Consider the following 20807-nt stretch of genomic DNA (forward strand, 5'->3'; position numbering starts at 1 on the left):
AGCGGGGAGCAGAGCAGGCAGAAGGACCGAAGTACACTGCTGAGGGGAGCAGCAGGCAGCAGGAGAGGTCTGCACGCCATGTGGGACCCTCCTGCGGTGGCTGGGGAGAAGCCGGGGATCGAACCGGCTCCGCAGAGGCCGCAGAGGCTTCGCAACTCAGCGCTCAACCGCTGCGCCACTGGGGAGGCCCTAAAGATTTATTTATTTATACAAGCACTGGGTACAGCCAGAAGCGCAGGAGGGTGAGAGAATTCACCAGAGCCAGAGCGGGGAGCAGAGCAGGCAGAAGGACCGAAGTACACTGCTGAGGGGAGCAGCGGGCGGCAGGAGAGGTCTGCGCGCCATGCGGGACCCTCCTCCGGCGGCCGGGGAGCAGCTGGGGATTGAACCGGTGCTGCAGAGCCTGAGGGCAGCTTCACAACCCAGTGCTCAACCGCTGCGCCACCGGGGAGGCCCTTACTTTTCAATTTTAACACAAGAATCCTGTGAAGTTGCTAAACCCATCCCTATTTTATAGATGAAGGGGAAGCTGGTGGATTTGGTTAAGAACTATCAATCTATAAAAATTATACACAGCTTACATGGTGAAAATAATAACGAGAATGTGTGAAAGTTCTAAAACATGTGCAGACAAATTAGTACAGGTATCTAGATGTAACTAGGACTGTGAAGTACGTAATTGGAAGAAATTTTTTCTTCAATGATGCTTGGGATGGGTACTGGCGATGTTATGAACACACAACAGACACACTACATTTGAAATTGCTTTATACCATTTCAGAGTCTACCTTGATGCCAGTGTAGACGTATGGTAGAGGAAGCCAAAATTCCCAGGGAGTATAGGAGAAAAAGAATGCTTAAAAGAAAAAAATGCTAGGGTGGTGCAAAGGGTTAAGCACCGCAGTATGAAGCAATCCGAAGCCTCTGCAGCACGAGTTCAATCCCCAGTGGGCCAGGGAGCAACTGACATGGGGCAGCAGACCCCTCCTGTCCTGCCTGCTGCTCCCCCCCAGCAGTGTATTTCAGTAGATCTACCTGTCCTGTTCCCCACTCTGTCTCTGGTGAATCCTCTTACCCCCGCATTTCTGGCATGTACCCCAGCTCTTGTGTGCATAAATAAATAAATGTTTTTTTAAAAAAGAAAAGAAAAAACCGCTAAATTTTAACTTTTTTGGTCGGCTGAAGAACTCGCCACTAGGGGCCAGTAATGAGCACCGGATAACGCGCTGGCTTTGGAGGAGAAGGGCCAGAAAACATAATCTAAGCTCAACCACCATTGATTTTGGCCAATTAGCTTCGTCTTACCCTAGATCTTCATTTCCTCGTCTGTAGCTGTACTTTGCAGTACAGACTGAATGAGGTACTGCCAAGTAAGTTCCTTGTACGTACCTTGTCATTTAATAAACGGCAACATCCGTAATTATTATCACTGTCCTTGGGGGAGGAAAGGGGCCTCTATCCAGCTGGGGAAAGCATCACTGTTTTCATCATCTCCACCCCCAACATAGGGCAAAATTCTGGTTAACTGCTGATGTCCCAGCACCCAGCGCAACACTGGGACGGGCAGACATGCTTGTCAGTATTGATGCCTGCGTGCAGTTTACCTGACGCCTTCACAGCCCTCACCTCACCCTGAATCAAATACAAAGACAACAACACAAGCAGGCCTTGGCTCTCTGCCGGGTCTTTATTTTACTTTGGCGCTCTAGAAGGTACTTGGAGCTCAGTCTCGGGCCAGCCCAAGCCACAGAAAATGCTGCCAGCTCAGGGGACGCTTTCCGGGAGAACCTGCCCACACCGGGCAAGGGGAACAGCGCCCCTTCCACACCTCCAGAGGGGCGCTCACCCGTCCCGGGCGAGGGTTTCCATGGCAACATGACCCTCCGCCCCACTACCTGGCACGTAAAGATCTCGGGGCTGGGAGCCACCGCAGGCCCGGAGCCCTCGATTTGCTCCAGGGTTCAGCCTGGGGCCGCGCGAACTCCACGCACCTACCTCTTCTCGATCTTGCTCAACTCCTCCCCGGAACCTCGGCGCCCACCCGGGATCGTCGGCTCCGCGAGCCGGACTACACTTCCCAGATGGCTCCGGGCTTTGCTCCTCGCAGAACTTCGCGCTTGGCCCCGAGGCTCTCGAGTCCTCTCCGAGCGCCCAGACGCGTCCCTACTACGATTCCCATCATGCTCCACGACGCCCAGGGCGCTGCGTCCGCTCTCGGCTCACTTCCGGCCGGTGACGCAGTTCCGCTTTGCTGGGCGCGCGGTGGACGGTCTGGGACGTAGCGCTCCGCTATCGCCGGGGCTTGGCGGCGCGGGAGCCCGGCATGGCTTCCTCACGAGCCTCCTCCACGGTACAGATCGCAGCCCACGCTGGCAGGGAACGCGGGGCGGGGGGGGCGTCCCTGCGGGAGGGGCCGTTAGGAAGCGGGGCAAGGCGGTGGAGGACTGGAGGAAGGCGAGACTCGGTCTTGTCTTCATCGAGCAGCGTTTTCCGAATCCCTGAGGGCTTTCTTGTGCTTTAGCTCATTTGCACTTCTCCACACGACCCCGAGCGGTAACCACCTCTTCCCACGAGTCCAGGAACACCTCTGAAAGAGAGAAGGGTCTTGGTCCATGATTTAGGTCTATGTCAGACCTTCTAAATGTAAGGAGGCCTCCTAAGTGCTTATCTGCTGTTTCTCATCTGGAATCGTCTGAAATGTATGGAGCAGTAACTTTGCAACTTGTTCCCCTTTAGTTGGTTATTTCAGTTATCCTTCATCATTCCCCCGTGATGAGCCATAACCCTGGCCGTTTCATAAAACTCAAGAAGAGATTGCACTTTTATTTGAATGAAGTAAACATGTTTCAGAGTTAACCTTTGGTAGAAATATTACCCAGAGGAGTTAATTCGTGTTACCAGCCTCTTTCTGTCTGCAAAAGCTAAGGGAGTGAGAGAATGAACCAACACCACCACCCCAAATCTGTGCACACGCATCTTAACTGGCATCCAACTTGTCCTTTTCTTTGTGGAGAAATAGGATTGAAGTTAAGAATAAGCTTCATCCTTCAGGAAAGCTTAGTAAACTGCTAAGATGAAGTCTTAGATTAATTCAGGTCTTTGATTTAGCAGGCAACCAAAACTAAGGCACCAGATGACTTAGTCGCTCCTCTTGTGAAGAAACCGCATATCTATTATGGAAGTTTGGAGGAGAAGGAGAGGGAGCGTCTTGCCAAAGGAGAGTCTGGGATTTTAGGAAAAGAAGGACTTAAAGCAGGAATTGAAGCTGGGAATATTAACATAACCTCTGGTAAGATGCAAAGTGTGATCCCCTCTTTAACCCTCAGTGCTCAAATTTCTGTATTGACTATCTTTCTAAACTTAGAAGCATCAAAATTATTCCATTTTTAAACTTGTATTCTGTAAGGCTATACTTTCCCTACCTTGCTTAGACTCGCCTAGTCTTTTTCTTAAAACCTTTTGAAAACAGGGCCTCCCCTGGTGGCGCAGAGGTTGAGTGCTGGGCTGTGAAGCTGCCCGCAGCCTCTGCAGCACCAGTTCCATCTCTGGCCGCAGGTGAGGGTCCCAATGGCTGCAGACCTCTCCTGCCACGCCCTCTGCTCCCCTCAGCAGTGCATTTCTTCATCAGTCTGTCTGTTCTGCTCCCAGCTCTGGCTCTGGTGAATTCTCTCAACCTCCCGCGCTTCTGGCTGTACCCAGTCCTTGTATAAATAAATAAATAAATCTTTAAAAAAAAAAAAAACAAACAGCTTTTTTTCCATTAGTGGTAGTCATTTGGGTGTGTATTTGGCTTCAAATTTGATTCCATTTGTCTTCTGGAGATTGAGAGTAGATCTAGCATTGATTTGGACTTTATGGCTTATAATATTCTTCCTTTTTTTAGTTTTCCCATTTTCCGCCCATTATAAAATATCTGTTTTAAGTTATAAAAGTAATAGTTTTTATTTTGAAAGAAATCAGTGTAGAACAGTATGAAGTGGCATATCCTGTACCTTCTTAATTTAATCTTTTTTTTTTAAGATTCATTCATTCATTCATTTATTTATTTATACAAGCACTGGGTACAGTCAGAAGCGCGGGAGGGTAAGAGAATTCACCAGAGCCAAATCGGGGAACAGAACAGGCAGACTGACGAAGTACACTGCTGAGGGGAGCAGGGGGCGGCAGGAGAGGTCTGTGCACCATGTGGGACCCTCGCCTGGTGGCTGGGGATCAAACCGGTGCTGCAGAGGCTGCAGGCTGCTTTGCAGCCCAGTGCTCAACCGCTGAGCCACCAGAGGAGGCCCTTAATTTAATCTTTATTTTTCTGAGACTTTCTTGATGCTCTAAAAGTACATATTTTTCCCATAAATGAAGCCATGATATACAAATTGTTTTGTAACCTGCAGTTTTCACTGAATATACTGTTAAAGGTACCTTTCCATGTCAATAACTAGTGTTCATTAATTTTTAAAATAAAATTATACACGTTTGTCATAAGAAATTCAAACATTACAGAAGGCTATAAAGTGAAAAGACCTCTGTAGGAAGGATTTCTGTGAAGTTTCTCATTGATCTTCCTATGCAATTTTTCTCTATACATACACTTTAGTAACTGTTAAAATCATTTGTGATGTTTTAAACATAACTGTATCATCACTGTTCTTGCCATTTTTCATCCAAATGCTTATATCTGAACCTAACACCAAGATGGTTTGGTTTTGTTTTGGTATATTTTTAAATTACTTGCTGGAGGAGCCTCCCTGGTGACGCAGGGGTTAAGTCTCAGCACTATCAAGCTAACACCAGTCAATGCAGCATGAGTTTGATCTCTGGCCAGGGAGTTAACCAACATGGCACAGCAGACCTCTCCTGTCTTACCTGCTGCTTCCCTCAGTGTGTTTCATTCTGCCTGTTCTGCTCCCCACTCTGTCTCTGGTGAATTCTCCTGCATCTCTGGCCTATACCCCAGTTCTTGTATGCATAAATAAATAAGAAATAAATCTTTAAAAAAAAAAAATAAATTGCTTGCTAGAATATCAAAAAGCCTTATAATTAAATAAACATAATTTGCACAGTAATTATTTATGTAAGTGTCCCTATACTGGGACTATTTAGAGAATAGTTTTGGCAATTGTTAAGATCATGTTTCTACTTGAGCTTCTGAATAGAAGAACTTGCTAAAGATGCTCTATATACTCGTAGTTTCTCATCATCTAAGCCATGTGTTTATATAAGGTTGCTAAATGAGACAGGATGGCTTGAATCCTTTTCCTGCCTTTTAAAGCTGTGTCATTTAGTAAACTGAAACAAACTATACCTCTAAAGTGTCTAATATTAATAGATTACATGATTAACTTTCTTTGGGGGCATATAAAGACTCCATATCTATTAAATTTTCTCTTGCCCTATCTGAAGATCTGGTATTATGTTAATATTGCCTGGTGGTTGTGGCTTTTTTTTTTTTTAATAGGAGAAGTGTTTGAAATTGAAGAGCACATCAGCGAGCGACAGGCTGAAGTACTAGCAGAGTTTGAGAGAAGGAAGCGAGCCCGGCAAATCAATGTTTCCACAGACGACTCAGAGGTCAAGGCTTGCCTCAGAGCCTTGGGGGAGCCCATCACACTTTTTGGAGAGGGTCCTGCTGAAAGAAGAGAAAGGTGCCCTTTCTAAATATTTTTTATTTTTTCATCACAGAGTTCTAGTTCCAAAGGTCAGTTATTTGTAGCTAAAACATTTAATAGAACATCTCAGATAATGTTAACAGAGTATTTTATTAAGTGTATATATATATTTTGGCCCATAGTCCGAGTCTTATGCCAGTTTTTACTCCAGTAAGCATTTTTCTTTGTAGACTGTAAGAGACTTCGAACATCTTTTGTTCCTCTCCCTACCATTTCCAGTACAGGATATTTTGTTGAGTGAACATTTGTTCTTGAACTTTGAAAATTTAGATATCAGATGCTTTCTTCATCAGTGACATGAAATGGTAAATGTTTTCTGGCTTTTGAAGAGGGGGATTGTCTTCAGATAAGGCTCCTCTTGTGCTTTTAAGGTTGCACAGTTTAGTGTCAGACTAGTCATATGCAATTATGAGAACCACCTCTTGTCTTTTTATCCACTTTGTCTCTCTTCTTCATCATTAAGCTTCTTGGAAGAGTTAGTTACATTTACCTCTCATTTACCCTTCAACTCACTGCAAAATGATTGATCCCTGCCACATTGAAATGGCCTTTATTAAGGTCATTAACTCATCTTTCCTAAGAATAGCCCCAGTTCACTGCCAGCCACTCCATTTTTAAACTACTCTCTTTCCTTGGCTCTCATAAAACCAAGTACCCCTAATTTTCTTCCTGTCTCGTTAATTCTTCTCACCTTGAAGCCTCTTTTCCTCTGCCTCACCTTTATATACTGTGGTTAAAGAACCACACTTACCTGGAGTGGTCAGATCAGCTCCCATGGGTCATTGTTTACCATAAACCTTCTGGGGACTCCCAGAGCTCTGTAGCTACACATCCCTTAGACTTCAGGCTTAACCTGTCTAAATGGAACTTCTCCCTACCCTCTCCTATTCTTGTAAACTTTGATACCCAAACATAATTTTCAGTTGAAAACCTGCCTCAACTCCTTTGTAATTCACCCATTAGTCTATTCTATTTCTGAAATGTACCTACAGTGTATCCTGTTTTCTCTTTCTTCTTTTGCTTTTACATCTAGACTGTTGGGATAGCCCCAAACCTGCTGAGTTAATTGCTTGCTAATAATCCTACAGTGTCATACTTGGATAGCATCAGGAGCTCTTTGTGACCTGATCCTCTTACATTTCTAGTCATCCCCTTACCAATTCTTTTTTTATACTCTGCTCCAGTCATAAGTAAAGTACTTGTGATTCTAAACTTAACATGCTCTTCTTACCTCTAGGGCTTTATGTTTGTTGCATGAGTTGCCTCAGCTGTCCTTCCCCACTCTTGAACTGTTCACCTGACTCTTTCAGGACTTGGTTTAGATAACACCTCCATAAGCCTTCTCTGATCCCAAGCCTACATTGGGCCCTCCTTTTATGTTCCCCCACCCCATCTTCTACTATCACTGTCATACTAAATATTCTGTACTGTAGTTCCTTAATACTTTTTATCTCTTTACCACCACCACCCTGGCTGGATTACTTGAAATCAAGACTGTTTCTTAGCTGTTAGGTACCTAGCTGTTATGTACCTGGGTCACCATACAACACATTGTGGCATAGAGTGAAGGTTTGCTCTCCTGGCAGAGCGAATGGTAGCTGTCCAGGTGCTAGTTGATTCAACGTTGAGCAGGATAATTGCTTATAGTTCAATTTAGGGAATCTTCACATACAGAGGATTGAGGGAAAGGAATGACAGTGGAAGTTTAGGCATGACATTTTGACTCTTAAATGAAGGAAGACACTTGCTTGGGGCTTTGATGGTAAGAAAGGAAGAGAAGTTTCCTGTTTTAGATGTACTTTTATAGTGTCTCATCTCAACGCTGATTAAATTTTAATCTCTTCTGTTATAGGTTAAGAAATATTCTCTCTGTGGTTGGTACTGATGCCTTAAAAAAGACCAAAAAAGATGATGAGAAATCTAAGAAGTCCAAAGAAGAGGTAAAGTATATCTTTGGCTTTATAGTATAAACATGAAGAAAATGAGGGGCTGATTCTCCTTGCTTTGCTTTGATAGGATCGGGGATGGGGGTGTGATGTCTCTGATTTAGAAATAGTTGCTGGCAGTATTATGTGGTTCTTGTGTAGGTATGAATGCAGATGAGTGAATTTTCCATTCAGGAAAAAGCTGTAATATTAGCGGTGTAACTTTTGACAAGGAACCAGAAACCACCTAATAGAAAGAAAACAGTAGAAAACCTGATTTCATCTTATTACAGAATGAATTCACCTTCTTTCTGGGCAGTTGCACTGGAAAATTGAAAGGGAGGGGTGGAGTAGGAAGGCTTTAAACTTAATGTATTTGTTCTTTATTTAACTTTCAGTATCATCAAACTTGGTATCATGAAGGACCGAACAGCCTAAAGGTTGCTAGACTGTGGATTGCTAATTATTCATTACCCAGGTAAGGAGAGCCTCAAGAAAAAAGAAGCGTTTTTCTCTTGTTTCCTTGCAAGGGCTGAGGACCTGCTCTATATGATAAGTGAGATAGACTGGCAGAGACACATGTGGACTCATAGTTCCAACCCACTTGCTCGTGGTCATGATGATGTTTCTGTCACAGGGCGATGAAACGCTTGGAGGAGGCCCGTCTTCACAAAGAGATTCCTGAGACAACAAGGACCTCTCAGGTGCAAGAGCTGCACAAATCTCTCCGGGTAAAATGCTATTTGCAATTTTCCAGTCTCTTACAGTTTCATAAGTGTTTATCAGATTTTATGCTTTGGCATCATGTACCTTTAGGAAGGTAAAGACAGCTAGAATCATTCCTCCCTGCTTGCTCGGTTGCTGTTTGGGAGGAGCCACAGTTAACGTGGCGGGAACCGACTGTGCTTTGTACTCAACAGAAGCCAATGGTTCTGCCTTTAATTCTCCTTTTTACTATGTCAAAACCGTACTTTAAATTTGTCCCTGGTTTTCCTGTTTATGTTTAGTTGACACAGAAGCTAGTGATATTAAGCGTGTGGAAGGCAGCACACAAAGTTCCAGATAAGCTTTAACTCCATCCTTTCAGCAATATAAGTGTCTCCTAGTGAGAATCTTGGATTGGGTTAAAACTAAGCTTTTTTTATGGTGGAAAAGCCAGGAAACTTGGATTAACATATTGATGATCAACATTTGCCTTTTTTTTTTTTTTTTTTTTTTTTTAAGTCTTTGAATAATTTCTGCAGTCAGATTGGGGACGACCGACCTATCTCCTACTGCCATTTTAGTCCCAACTCCAAAATGCTGGCCACAGCTTGTTGGTAAGTCACATTTTACACTGACTTTTTTCCCTAAATGGGTAATAGGTTCAGGGGGGAAATAATCAGCTTTTGTGTTAAATGTCTGTTTTTATGTCCTCTTCCTCTGCTTCTCAGGGTCATACCAAACTAGAGATACTACTGCTCTGTGCTGGTGTTATACAGTAAAGTGTTTGTGAATACTTCTGACTGTATAAAGGGCCCAGAAATCTATGACATGTAGCAGGCTTGACTCTAGTGTTTTGGAGCAGATCCCATAGTGAGCTTGCAGACTAACCACACCTCGGTATAGCTTCTCTTTTTCAGTTATGTGCCTCAGCAAGATGTTTAATCTCTGTAAACTTCCACTTCCTTCAACTGTAAAGGAAAATGTTTGTAAAGCATTTTGCTATGATAATGCCTGGTAAATGGCAGGGACTCAGTAAACATGAATCATTATTTTTATCTTTATTTTGTTTTCTACTTGTCACCACACATGCAGAAAACTTAAGGATGTGATCAGTTTGTTGTTTTGTTATTTAGTTATTTTTGTGGGATTGACGCAGTGAACCTCTTTGCACAGTGTGTATGGGGTGCTGAACCAGGCAGAAATTGAGACTGTGGGTCAGGAGAGAGCCAAGGATGTACACAAATCCACCCACTCTCCAAATTTCAGTTATATTCATTATAAAATAGAAATGATCATTCCTGCCTTATGGACCTCACCAGGTCTATTATAAGCATCATTTGTTATGATAAAAGCATAATTTGTTAAAATATTTCCAAAATAAAAAATCTTTTCGGGCCTCCTCTGGTGGTGCAGCGGTTGAGCGCTGGGCTGCAAACCTGCCCACAGCCTTGCAGCGCCAGTTCGATCCCCGGCTGCCGGCGAGGGTCCCACATGGCGTGACAGACCTCTCCTGCCACGCCCACTGCTCCCCTCAGCAGTCTATTTCATCAGTCTGCCTGTTCTGTTCCCCGCTCTGGCTCCGGTGAATTCTCTTAACCCCCTATGCTTCTGACTGTGCCCAGGGCTTGTATAAATAAATAAATAAATCTTAAAAAAAATCTTTTCAAAACACATACTTTGTAAACAACACAGTGTTCATGTTTAAGAATGTAGTATCGTTGTTCTTAATCTTATAAACTAGCTTAACTTTCTTCCCTTCCTCACAAATTGGTCAGAAGTTAAGGAGAATAGCAACTTGTGCTGTATTAATTAATCCAGTGCAGGTCTCTGTGCCTGAGATCTGAAAATAACCCTCCAGATGATGTGACTCTTATTTTTATTTTTCTGTCTGCCACTGTAAATTTTATTGGGGGTAAGAAGAGATTGTCCTTTAGTAATGTTACCAAGGTACCTTTTCCTTCCCAGACCAACCCTGGCTGAGATGCTTTCCTTTGTATTTGATAGGAGTGGGCTTTGCAAGCTCTGGTCTGTTCCTGATTGCAACCTCCTTCACACTCTTCGAGGTGAGTTACAGACAGTCTTGTTTATAGTTTAGTCTTCTTCCTAGTGTAAACTCTATCAAGCAGTAAACTGTCTGACTCTGAGAATCCATATAGTTATTGATTCCATTTAATTGGATTTGGTTTCTCTGACCACAAAGCTAGAAGAGAAGACCTTATTTACATACTATTCTCTCAATTCCAGCATGCTTTGCTATTTTGCAGTCTATATACCAAAAACAGTTTTTTTGTGTTTGGCCTTTTAAAATAATACATAATTATTAGTTTAAATTAGATTCGTGTTTTTCAGTAGTTGAATAATTACTAATATTCTGCGTTTACATAGCCCCTCATTTGTATCTCTATTATCCATCATAGTCTGTTTTGCAGTTAGGTTATAAGGGGTCGGAACCCTTTAACTTTCATCACTTAACACTCTTTCAGGCCATAACACAAATGTAGGAGCAATTGTCTTCCATCCCAAATCCACTGTATCCTTGGACCAAAAAGATGTCAACCTGGCCTCGTGTGCTGCTGATGGTTCTGTGAAGCTTTGGAGCCTTGACAGGTGAATATATAACTGTTTTGTTTCCAGACTGTAGTCACTAACGTAAAAAATGAATTGGATGGCCCTTGGGACCTGAAAAACTGGCATTTAACCCCAGAGATGCTCTACGAGTCAAGGTAACTTAGTGTGAAAATAGAATGGAGGATTTCTTTCTTCGTTGTTTTCTCACCAGAGGAGTCATGCCAGGTTTTTCTTACTTGTTAACTTTGGATCTTGATTTTTGCCTCTAACCATGTTTCCCGGCTACAGTTGTTCTGAAAAGATCCATTGTACCTCCTACGCAATAGATTGACATTGGAGAAAAGCATTCTATGGTAGATGGACTAAAGATTATGTTCTTGGCAGCATGTTGGTTCTTAGCAAACAGCCACAGAGGAAACAAAACGAGGTCTCTTTGGGCGGTATTATTGCCAGGAAAGAAATGTCCCCCTCCCAACAGCAGCATCTTTGATCCAGACTACATTTTCCAGCTACAAAAGGTTTTTTTTTTTTTTTTTTTTTTCCAGTGTCTTTATGGTTATTGTTTTCCAAGAAATTTTTGGAAGCACCTTGCTGACTAAAAGACATCTGAATTCAATGGATTAGTTGTCTTTCTTTGGGAAAGCACTTGAGGCTTTTATTGCAGGATTTTGTAAATGGCTCATTAGTCTCTTCTCTTAGCCAGACAGGATTTTACCTGTGAGCACAGTAAGTTTTAATTGGCTTTGGTAATACTTAGCAATATTTGTTCCCCTCGGGCTTTGATTAGTTCTCTGTGTGCACATTGACAAAGTTCCCTTTTTAATTGCCCTCTTTAGGGTTCATGTTTATTTCCTTTCATTGGTGTTTCAGATCTCCTGTTGCTGGGTTGTAGAATATAATGGCCATTGAAAGGAAACTAAGCCTCTGTCTACTTAGGAGTTCCTTTATCTGTGTAGCTTCTTGAACACATTAAAATTTGAGCAAGATTCAGCTGTAATCTTCTTGTCCCCAAACTGTTTATTTCTGTAACCTTCCACCTCTATCAAAATACCTTTTCTTTTTAGAATCCCCATACTGCTTTGGTACAGAGAGACTTTTTTGCTTGTCAGGTTAAAGTATCTTTTGTTTTTTTCTCTAATCTTGAAGATAAAAGCCTTAAAAATGCATTCAATTTTTGAAGTGACTTAAATTATTATGAGACCTAAATTCTAACAAATTTCAAGTTATAATATGATCTCTGAAATCACAGAGTGGGTTCATCTATGCACAACAGCTAATAAATTTGGTGAATGTATATTTAACTGTAGACTAGTTTACTCAAATATGTTTGATTCCTTTTCAGTGATGAGCCCGTGGCAGATATAGAAGGCCATACAGTGCGTGTAGCCCGTGTAATGTGGCATCCATCGGGACGTTTCTTGGGTACCACCTGGTAAGCCATTTTGTTGTTCTATTGGTGCAGACCAATGGCATCTTTTTTTTTTTTTTTAGAGGCATGTTTTATTTATTTATTTGTTTGTTTGTTTTGTTTATACATGCACTGGGTACGGTCAGAAGCGCGGGAGGGTGAGAGAATTCACCAGAGCCAGAGCGGGGAGCAGAGCAGGCAGAAGGACCGAAGTACACTGCTGAGGGGAGCAGCGGGCGGCAGGGGAGGTCTGCGCGCCATGTGGGACCCTCCTCTGGTAGCCGGGGAGCAGCCGGGGATCGAACCGGCGCCGCAGAGGCCGCGGGCAGCTTCGCAACCCAGCACTCAACCGCTGCGCCACCTGGGAGGCCCACCAGTGGCATCTTGTTAACCTTTTTGGTTTAGCTGCCATATAAAATTTTTGAGTACATGTCTTTACTTAGACTGCAGTAAATCCAAATCAAAAGAGAATATATGATGCAGTTAGGGCTAAGAGCATTTGCATCTAAATTGCAGTTCATCTGACATTTCAAAGTCACTAATGGCCAGAAGACTGGTTTTTACTCTTCCCCTTCTTGACCAGTACTGGAGGTGTATATGTGCTTTGCTACACATCGTATTATAATTTCTCTGTTTACGAATCAGATTCCCCTGTTCTGACACTTTAGTGAGGCCAGACTCTTAAAGAACTTTCTGTTTGAGGTACAACTTAGAAGCAGTGGAATGAATTGATTTCACTTAGTCTTGACAGATAAATGCATACACTCATGACCCACATCCTTGTCACCAGAACATGTCCCTCTCCCTGGGAGGCGCTCTCATACCCTTTCTTAGTCACCTCCCCCTTCTAAAGCTACCATAGATAGATTGAATTTCTGTTACCATGAATTAACTGTGCTTGCCGTGTGAACTCATTTGTGTCTGGTTTCTTTTACTCGGCATAACGTTTTTAAGATTTGTTCTTGTTGTTGCATGCTTTGGTAGCTCCTTCTTATTGCTGAGGAGTATTCAGTTTTATAACTGCTGTGTTTTGTCTCTTTTTTTTTTTTTTTTTTTTTACTTTTAGTAAAGACATTCATTCATTGTTAACATTTTTTTTTTTAAGTTTATTTTTACATGAATGCCATGATTTGTTTTGTTAATCCATTTACCTACTCAGACACGTAGTTTCTAGGTGTGGGCTGGTCAGAATAAAGCTGCTATATATGTTCTTTTATAATGCTTTTTGTGGTCATGTTTTTACTTTCTTTTGAATCAATACCTAGGAATACAGTTGCTATGCCATAGGGTAAATGTGTATTTAACTTCCAAGCGGTCTTCTGAGGTGGTTGTACTGCTTTCATATTTCTAGAATTCTGGGTTCTTCACTTCCTTGACAGTGTTCAGCATTACCATTTTGCTCAATCTAGCAGGTGTATACTGACTGGGATCTCATCATTTAAATCTTCATGATCTTCATGACATTTGTTGCTGGGGACTTTGTCATTTGTTTCCTGACCATTTGTATGTCCTCTTTTGTATAGTATTCATGTTTAACCCATTTTTTTTTCTTGAGGGTTTTTTTGTTTGTTTGTTTAGTTTTTATTTCCACTTGCTAGACAGTTCTACCACCACCTATTAGAGAGACTTTCCTTACCCTATTTAAGGTAAGGCACCCTAGTGGAAAATTGCTTGATCTTATAAATATGTAGTTTTGTTTTTAAGATCTGTTCCTGTTGATCAAGCTGTTTATGAATGACTTTTGTATTCCCAGCATCCACTTTAGAGCCCAGTAAATGTGTAAATGCTCAGTGGATGAAAGGACATGATGGGATTGAGGAAGGAAGAAGGTAACAGAATTTTTTCTTTAATTTTTTTTTATTTTATGTATTTTTTACATCATTTTTCATTTTTACACAATGTATGCATTTTCATCTTGGTTATAGTCCCCATACAATTCCCACCCTCCTTGTTTGATCCTACTCCCTCCTCCCCCACCCCCACCCCTGGTAGTATGTCTTTGGTTTATAGTTGATTGTTGATTTTGATTTTTACTTATTATAATTAGTCTTTTTCCTGGTCCCTTATTTAGGTTTTCTAAATTCCTGCTATGAGTGAGACCATCTGGTATTTTTCTTTTTCTTTCTGGCTTATTTCACTGAGCATGATCCCTTCCAGCTCTGAATGACATGAGTTTATCTTTGCTGCGAATGACATGAGTTGCTCGAATGACATGAGTTGCTGCGAATGACATGAGTTTATCTTTTTTGATTGCTGAGTAATATTCCATGGTGTGTATGTACCACTTCTTCTTGATCCAGTCATCTATTTTTGGGCATCTGGGTTGTTTCCATAGCTTAGCTATTGTAAACAGTGCTGCTATAAACATAGGGGTGCAGGTGCCCTTTTGAATTAATGTTTCTGTGTCCTTTGGGTAAATACCTAGGAGTGGAATTGCTGGAGCATATGGAAGCTCCATCTTTAGCAGGCTGAGGAATCTCCACACAGCTTTCCATAGTGGTTGGACCAGTTTGCACTCCCACCAGCAGTGCAGGAGAGTTCCTTTTTCTCCACACCCTCGCCAACATTTGTTGTTGCTAGTTTTTTTAATATGTGCCATTCTCACTGGAGTAAGATGGTATCTCATTGTTTTGATTTGCATTTCCCTGATTGCAAGTGATGTTGAACATTTTTTCATATGCCTATTGGCCATTTGCATTTCCTCTTTGGAGAAATTTCTTTTTAGCTCTTCTGCCCATTTTTTGCCTGGATTATTTTCTTTGTTTTTGTTGGGTCTCGTCAGCTCTTTGTAGGTTTTTGTTTGTGATCAGTCCTTTATCATTAGTGTTGTGTGCAAAAATTTTCTCCCAATCGGTGGGGTGTCTCTTTGTTTTGGTTACTGTCTCTTTTGCTGTGAGAAGCTCTTTAATTTGATGTAGTGCCAGCTGTTTATCTTTGTCTTCACTATCACTGCTTTGGGTGATGTGTCTGTAAAGATGGGTGACAGAATTTTTGCTGGGCTTTCCTTAGGGAAGGCTTAAAATAACCACCGAGGTAGGTTTAGGTTTAGGAGTCCCCTGGTTCCTCAGTTAGCACCTAAGACACGTGGGCTTAGTTGTTGAGATATTATTTATCTCAGAAAGGAGTTTTTCATTAATACAGTTGTATGTATAGTTCCAGAAGCATAACTTAAGCTGTAGCTATTTCATGTGCCTTGTACATTGCAGGAACTGAATGGATATCTGTGGGTTAATTGTTAGTTTGGTTTTTCAGCTATGACCGCTCATGGCGCTTATGGGATTTGGAGGCTCAGGAGGAGATCCTGCATCAGGAAGGCCACAGCATGGGTGTGTATGACATTGCCTTCCATCAAGATGGCTCTTTGGCTGGCACTGGGTAAGGCTTCTTCCACTACTCGTAGGGCAACTAGTAGTCCTGTTTCTTATATATGCCTATTTCCGAGATAAAGTGATTCAGAAGGTCCATTTGTGAATTATTTTACCAGGGGACTGGATGCATTTGGTCGAGTTTGGGACCTGCGCACAGGACGTTGTATCATGTTCCTAGAAGGCCACTTGAAGGAAATCTATGGAATACATTTCTCCCCTAATGGGTAAAATAAGTTCACTGACAGAGGGGTGGAGAGGTTCTTGGTCGGAAGTACTCTTTGTCTTTAACTTCAGTGTATGTCTGACCCATAGCTACCACATCGCAACTGGGAGTGGTGACAATACCTGCAAAGTGTGGGACCTTCGACAGCGGCGCTGTGTGTATACCATCCCTGCCCATCAGAACTTAGTGACTGGTGTCAAGTTTGAGCGTAAGCATCCTTCCTGTTTTAGGGCTAATCATGAGATGGGCCAATCGTATTTCCATGACATGCAGATCAGGCTTCAGCTTAATCTGGAAGTGGAACAGGAGAGAATTTGGACACTATTGAAGAAGCAAATTATAATTTCTTTCCATACTTTTAGACAGAGCATGCTGCTACTTGCTAAGAAGTAAAGAAGACTTCCCTGAATGTTTTCCTTTAACATTTTTCTTGATGAAAGTTATAAGCACTGAATCCTTAATACTATTCTGAACAGGTTTCTATCAGGGAAGGAACCAAAAGACCTTAATATAATTTGTTCCCTAAGTTTGTAGTTGTCCACTTTTCCTGGAGACCTAGTAGGAGTATAGATTGGAGTGTTAGGTCTTTCTGAATGAAAAAAGACCTTTTTCAAAATAGTATGTTCTAGCAAATTTGGGGGCTTTTGTTTGCTGTTTTGAATTCCTTAAGCAACTCCTACTGTTTTCTCTTGTAGCTATCCATGGGAACTTCTTGCTCACTGGTGCCTACGATAACACAGCCAAGATCTGGACCCACCCAGGCTGGTCCCCACTGAAGACTCTTGCAGGCCATGAAGGCAAAGTGATGGGCCTAGACATTTCTTCTGATGGGCAGCTTATAGCCACTTGCTCATATGACAGGACCTTCAAACTCTGGATGGCTGAATAGGCAGGACCATTGACAGTGGACTCTAATCTTAAGCTCTCCCTTACGAGCCATTTTTAAGACAAAGGAATTGAAGTGTTTTTGTTCTATCATGTTTTTTGCCAATTACCATGTATAGACCCTCGATAGAATTGGATTTCCATGTCAGCCCCCACTCCAGGCAGGCAGCCATGTCCCTGGGTATTGATGAACCCTTTTCATGGTTGAAATTTTAATTTCCATCTTTAAGCCCTGCCACGAACTGTGTAGACATTGTTTTTATTAATCTTTTGTTTCAGTGCCCTGTTGCCTCCCTCACAGCACTCAGGATTGTGACTGACTCCATTTCTAATCCTTGAAACTTGACTTACATGGTAGATTTTCTGGACTATATGTCAGCCACAGAGCAAGGCAGCTGGACTATAGCCGGAAGCCCTCAAGTAAAGAGGCACATCTCAGCACACACTGGTTCAACAATACCTAGCAGAGCGAGAATTTTCCTCATGATAATGGGAGGTGAAGCAATAGACCACAGCTATGCTCAAGATTATGCAGTAAAGAAAAATTTACCTCTTTCTTTTGTGTTCACTTGGAATGCTCATGACTGCATCAGGACGCTCAGAACTGAACATTCACCTTGTCAGAAAATGTCTTCCATTTTGCTTGACATCGTTGGTGTTACCCCAGAGCTAGGCCATCTGTCAAGTTTCAGTGAAAGTTTTAGAAAGCAAACATGTCTATGTACAATCTCCTCTCTGTTGGTTATTTAAAGAATTTACCCTTCATGTTGCAGTAACTTAAAAAAAAATCATTACTTGGTATGCCTGACATCAACTTTTTTTTCTTTATTACACAGTTGCTGCAGAGTAAAACCCTGGTATAATCCTTTAAAAGAATTTTCTGAATCCAGCCATTAGTCCAGAGAGGTTCCCTTTTTTTTGGTTTGAGATAAAACAAATGATCTCAAATATGACTCAGTCCGTTTTCCATGTTCTTAGTAAGCACTCTGTTCATTTCTTAACAAACAGAAAACTCTTGCATTGTGGGCCTGAGAACCAGTGAACTGTATAGAGGGACTTATATCACTGTAATCATCAGCAAGGCAGCAATGACCTTCTCCTCTTTCCACCAGAAATGTATAACCACTGAAGTGTCAAAGTACCCAGTAAATGCACCCATAAGTACAGGAATCAAAGAAAGGATTTAGAGAATTCAAGAAGGACTCAGATACGGCTTCTCCTTGAATGTTTGAAATACTTCATTTGTTCACAGAGGCCGAGAGTGGCTTTGTCCAGCTCTCTTCTGCAAACTTCAGAATGTGTGATACATGGTTAGATGTTCTGTGTAATTTGATTTCAGTATATCATACTGTTTATTTGTTAAAGCTTCTGAATTCTTCACTCTACCCTCTTTTGGGCATTTCCCTGCTTAGGTATTAATAGACTTTATTTTCCTCAACAGTTGGCTATGAAAAGAAATTATTTTTCAATATACTTTGTATATGTGTAGGACAGTGATGAACACAGCATATTAGCACACAATTAGGATACAGTGTGCTCACAAAAGTTCTGTTTTTCAAGTTTTTTTTTTTTTTTAAATAGAGGCATGTTTTATTTGTTTGTTTGTTTGTTTGTTTATACATGCACTGGGTACAGTTAGAAGCGCGGGAGGGTGAGAGAATTCACCAGAGCCAGAGCGGGGAGCAGAGCAGGCAGAAGGACCGAAGTACACTGCTGAGGGGAGCAGCGGGCAGCAGGAGAGGTCTGCACGCCATGTGGGACCCTCCGGTGGCCGGGGAGAAGCCGGGGATCGAACCGGCGCCGCAGAGGCCGCGGGCAGCTTCGCAACCCAGCGCTCAACCGCTGCGCCACCGGGGAGGCCCTCTTTAACATTTCATCTAAGTGTCATAGCGTATATACTAGAAGTGTTGAGAAGGCAGCTACGCATAAACCAGGTGTGTCATTTCAGATAATGGTGAGATAAGATCAGAGCCACCACTGAGCAGGATGCTAGTTACTAGTCTCTCCCTAGACACTAGGTCCATTCAGGCATTCTGGTTAAACTCGCAATCTTAGGAGTTACACAATTATCCCCTTGTAGAGATAAAATTTGAGACTGGCAAAAGCTAGGTAACTTGCTCAAGGTTACCAGTTAGTAAATGAGGGAGCCCTTAAGTGAGGGAGCCTGGGCTGTGACCTGTTGAGAGATTTCCTAGGCCTTTACTGAGTGTTGGCAACACTAGCCAAAAAGACCAGTCGGCCTGTGTGGTGTGTCCTGTGCATAGCCTGAGCTGCTTTACTGTCCACCCTTTTGACAAGTTGCTGCATCTAACTTCATGCCACAGGGAGTTAATTTCCCTGCATCTATCTCATGAATTTAATAGTCCATAGTGCTATTCTACAGGAATCTTTCTGCATTCAAGGATTGATGATATTTTGTGTGGAACTATCTGAAGCACTGCAGCATCATATCTTAACCATTCTCGATCTCTCAGTAGTGATTGCTGACCTGATACCCAGTCCACCCCTTCATTGGCACACCAAAATCTATTTCACTTATTTCCAAATGCCCCCCAGAAGGATGACACTGCCCCAAAGCTAGAACCACTGAATATGAATATGGAAGACACTGTAATGTTAAGTATATTCTCTCTAAAAAAAAACCTCAAACCCTATGGCTTCCTCAGACGGTGTAGTAGCCACTCCAAGCGTGTAAGCCCCATTTTGGCACCAGACCTCCACCAACTACTAGGTGGATGACCTGAACAAGGTAAACTTTTGGAGCCTCAGTTTCTTCTGTGAAATGGGAATGAGAGTGAACTTGGCAGAAGTCCCTACTGGACAGGCAAATAGTCCTTCCTAAGCTTTCCCCAGCTCTTCCTTTGTCCCCATCCTAAGGAGCTGTAACTTGTCCTCGGCTCCGAGGACATAGTGAGATCATTGCTTAACTTAGCTGCCACGGGTTAAGAAGCAAAGGTGTAAAGAAATGAAGTCAGTGGAGAGAGGTTGAGTCCCAGCTTTAGTGTAATTACCTTTGATGGCGCAAATGGGGAGGTAGGTGCTAGTCCCCAGAGGGATGAATAGGCAGCTTTCCAATTTTGTAATGGAGAATTTTTTTCCTTCACGTTGGAGCTTAAGACTTTTGATTTCACTAAACGTGAAATATATGACTTGGCTAGTTGGGATTTCTTGTACATTAAGATCCCTGAGGGAAATTTGTGGAAGCTAGTTCCATTGAACTCACAAAATGATACTTAGAGCAAATAAAACTCAATTTCTGTACTCTGAAAGCTTATTCTACAAATCCAAAGCAACATCTTTTCATAATGATGGTATTTATCAAAACTCAGATTATTCCACAACCCAAGCCACCAGGCAATATTAAAACTAGGGAAGCAGAAATCGAGGCGTTACAAGCAGCAGCATCGACAACGCATAGTCCCACAGCAGCCCAAGCACCCAAATGTGCCCTCGTTCTCCTGGGCTCCTAGATTCTGCCATGGACAAAGAAAACCAGGGTCCCTGCCTGCACAGCCTAGGATGGGAGCTAAGGCTTTGGCTCTTCTCCAGGGTTTCTCCCGTTCATCTTGAAGCCAGAATTATAGTGCTTGAAAGAGCAAGTTAGAGCTCTACCCTCTACCCAGTCTTTCAGTCACGGCCTCAGCACCACTGGGAGAATGAAAGCCTTCCCTCCAAATTCCACATTTCTTTTAGCCACTGACCCTGCCTGCTTTCACCTTTAAGCCTATGTTCAACACTCCATAAATCACATAGTGGCAAGTGGTTGTCTTATTCAAGAAGAGAATGAGCATACCCTCCCTGGCAAGGGTCCTCTGTTACCCCTGGATAATCCAACCCTGTCTTCCTAGTTCTGACAGCACCAGCCAAATAAACAGTTGTTGATGAGTAAGTTGAGTACAATTATGAGTGCAGGCCATTTTTACTGGAACTGGTGGCAAGATATCCAAAGAGAAAACAGAGACATTTTGTTCATAGAATTTTAAGTTTTTTAGCAACATCATAAAGAGGGGGGAAAGGAACTGAATCTGAAGCAGCTCCAGTAAGAAAAGCAACTTGCTGATT

At 42.4% G+C, this 20807-nt stretch overlaps 1 protein-coding gene across 2 annotated transcripts; it reads left to right on the plus strand.

Annotated features, from left to right (window-relative positions):
- Positions 1–2323: 2323 nt before the first annotated feature.
- PRPF4 (pre-mRNA splicing tri-snRNP complex factor PRPF4) lies at positions 2324–16749 on the plus strand (the record flags this gene model as incomplete). Of its 2 annotated transcripts, none has more annotated exons than XM_084237176.1 (14): positions 2324–2350; positions 3109–3289; positions 5453–5639; positions 7516–7603; positions 7987–8066; positions 8226–8319; positions 8813–8907; positions 10298–10356; positions 10777–10900; positions 12204–12293; positions 15522–15644; positions 15754–15861; positions 15950–16068; positions 16556–16749. In XM_084237176.1, 14 exons carry the CDS (start codon positions 2324–2326, stop codon positions 16747–16749), a joined length of 1569 nt encoding a protein of 522 aa, XP_084093302.1. The 2 variants fall into 2 exon arrangements, with proteins under 2 accessions (XP_084093302.1, XP_084093303.1); XM_084237177.1 differs by having other exon boundaries at positions 3112–3289.
- Positions 16750–20807: the final 4058 nt, after the last annotated feature.

This window comes from Talpa europaea (assembly GCF_964194135.1).
Source record: "Talpa europaea genome assembly, chromosome: 7".
Taxonomy (NCBI): domain Eukaryota; kingdom Metazoa; phylum Chordata; class Mammalia; order Eulipotyphla; family Talpidae; genus Talpa; species Talpa europaea.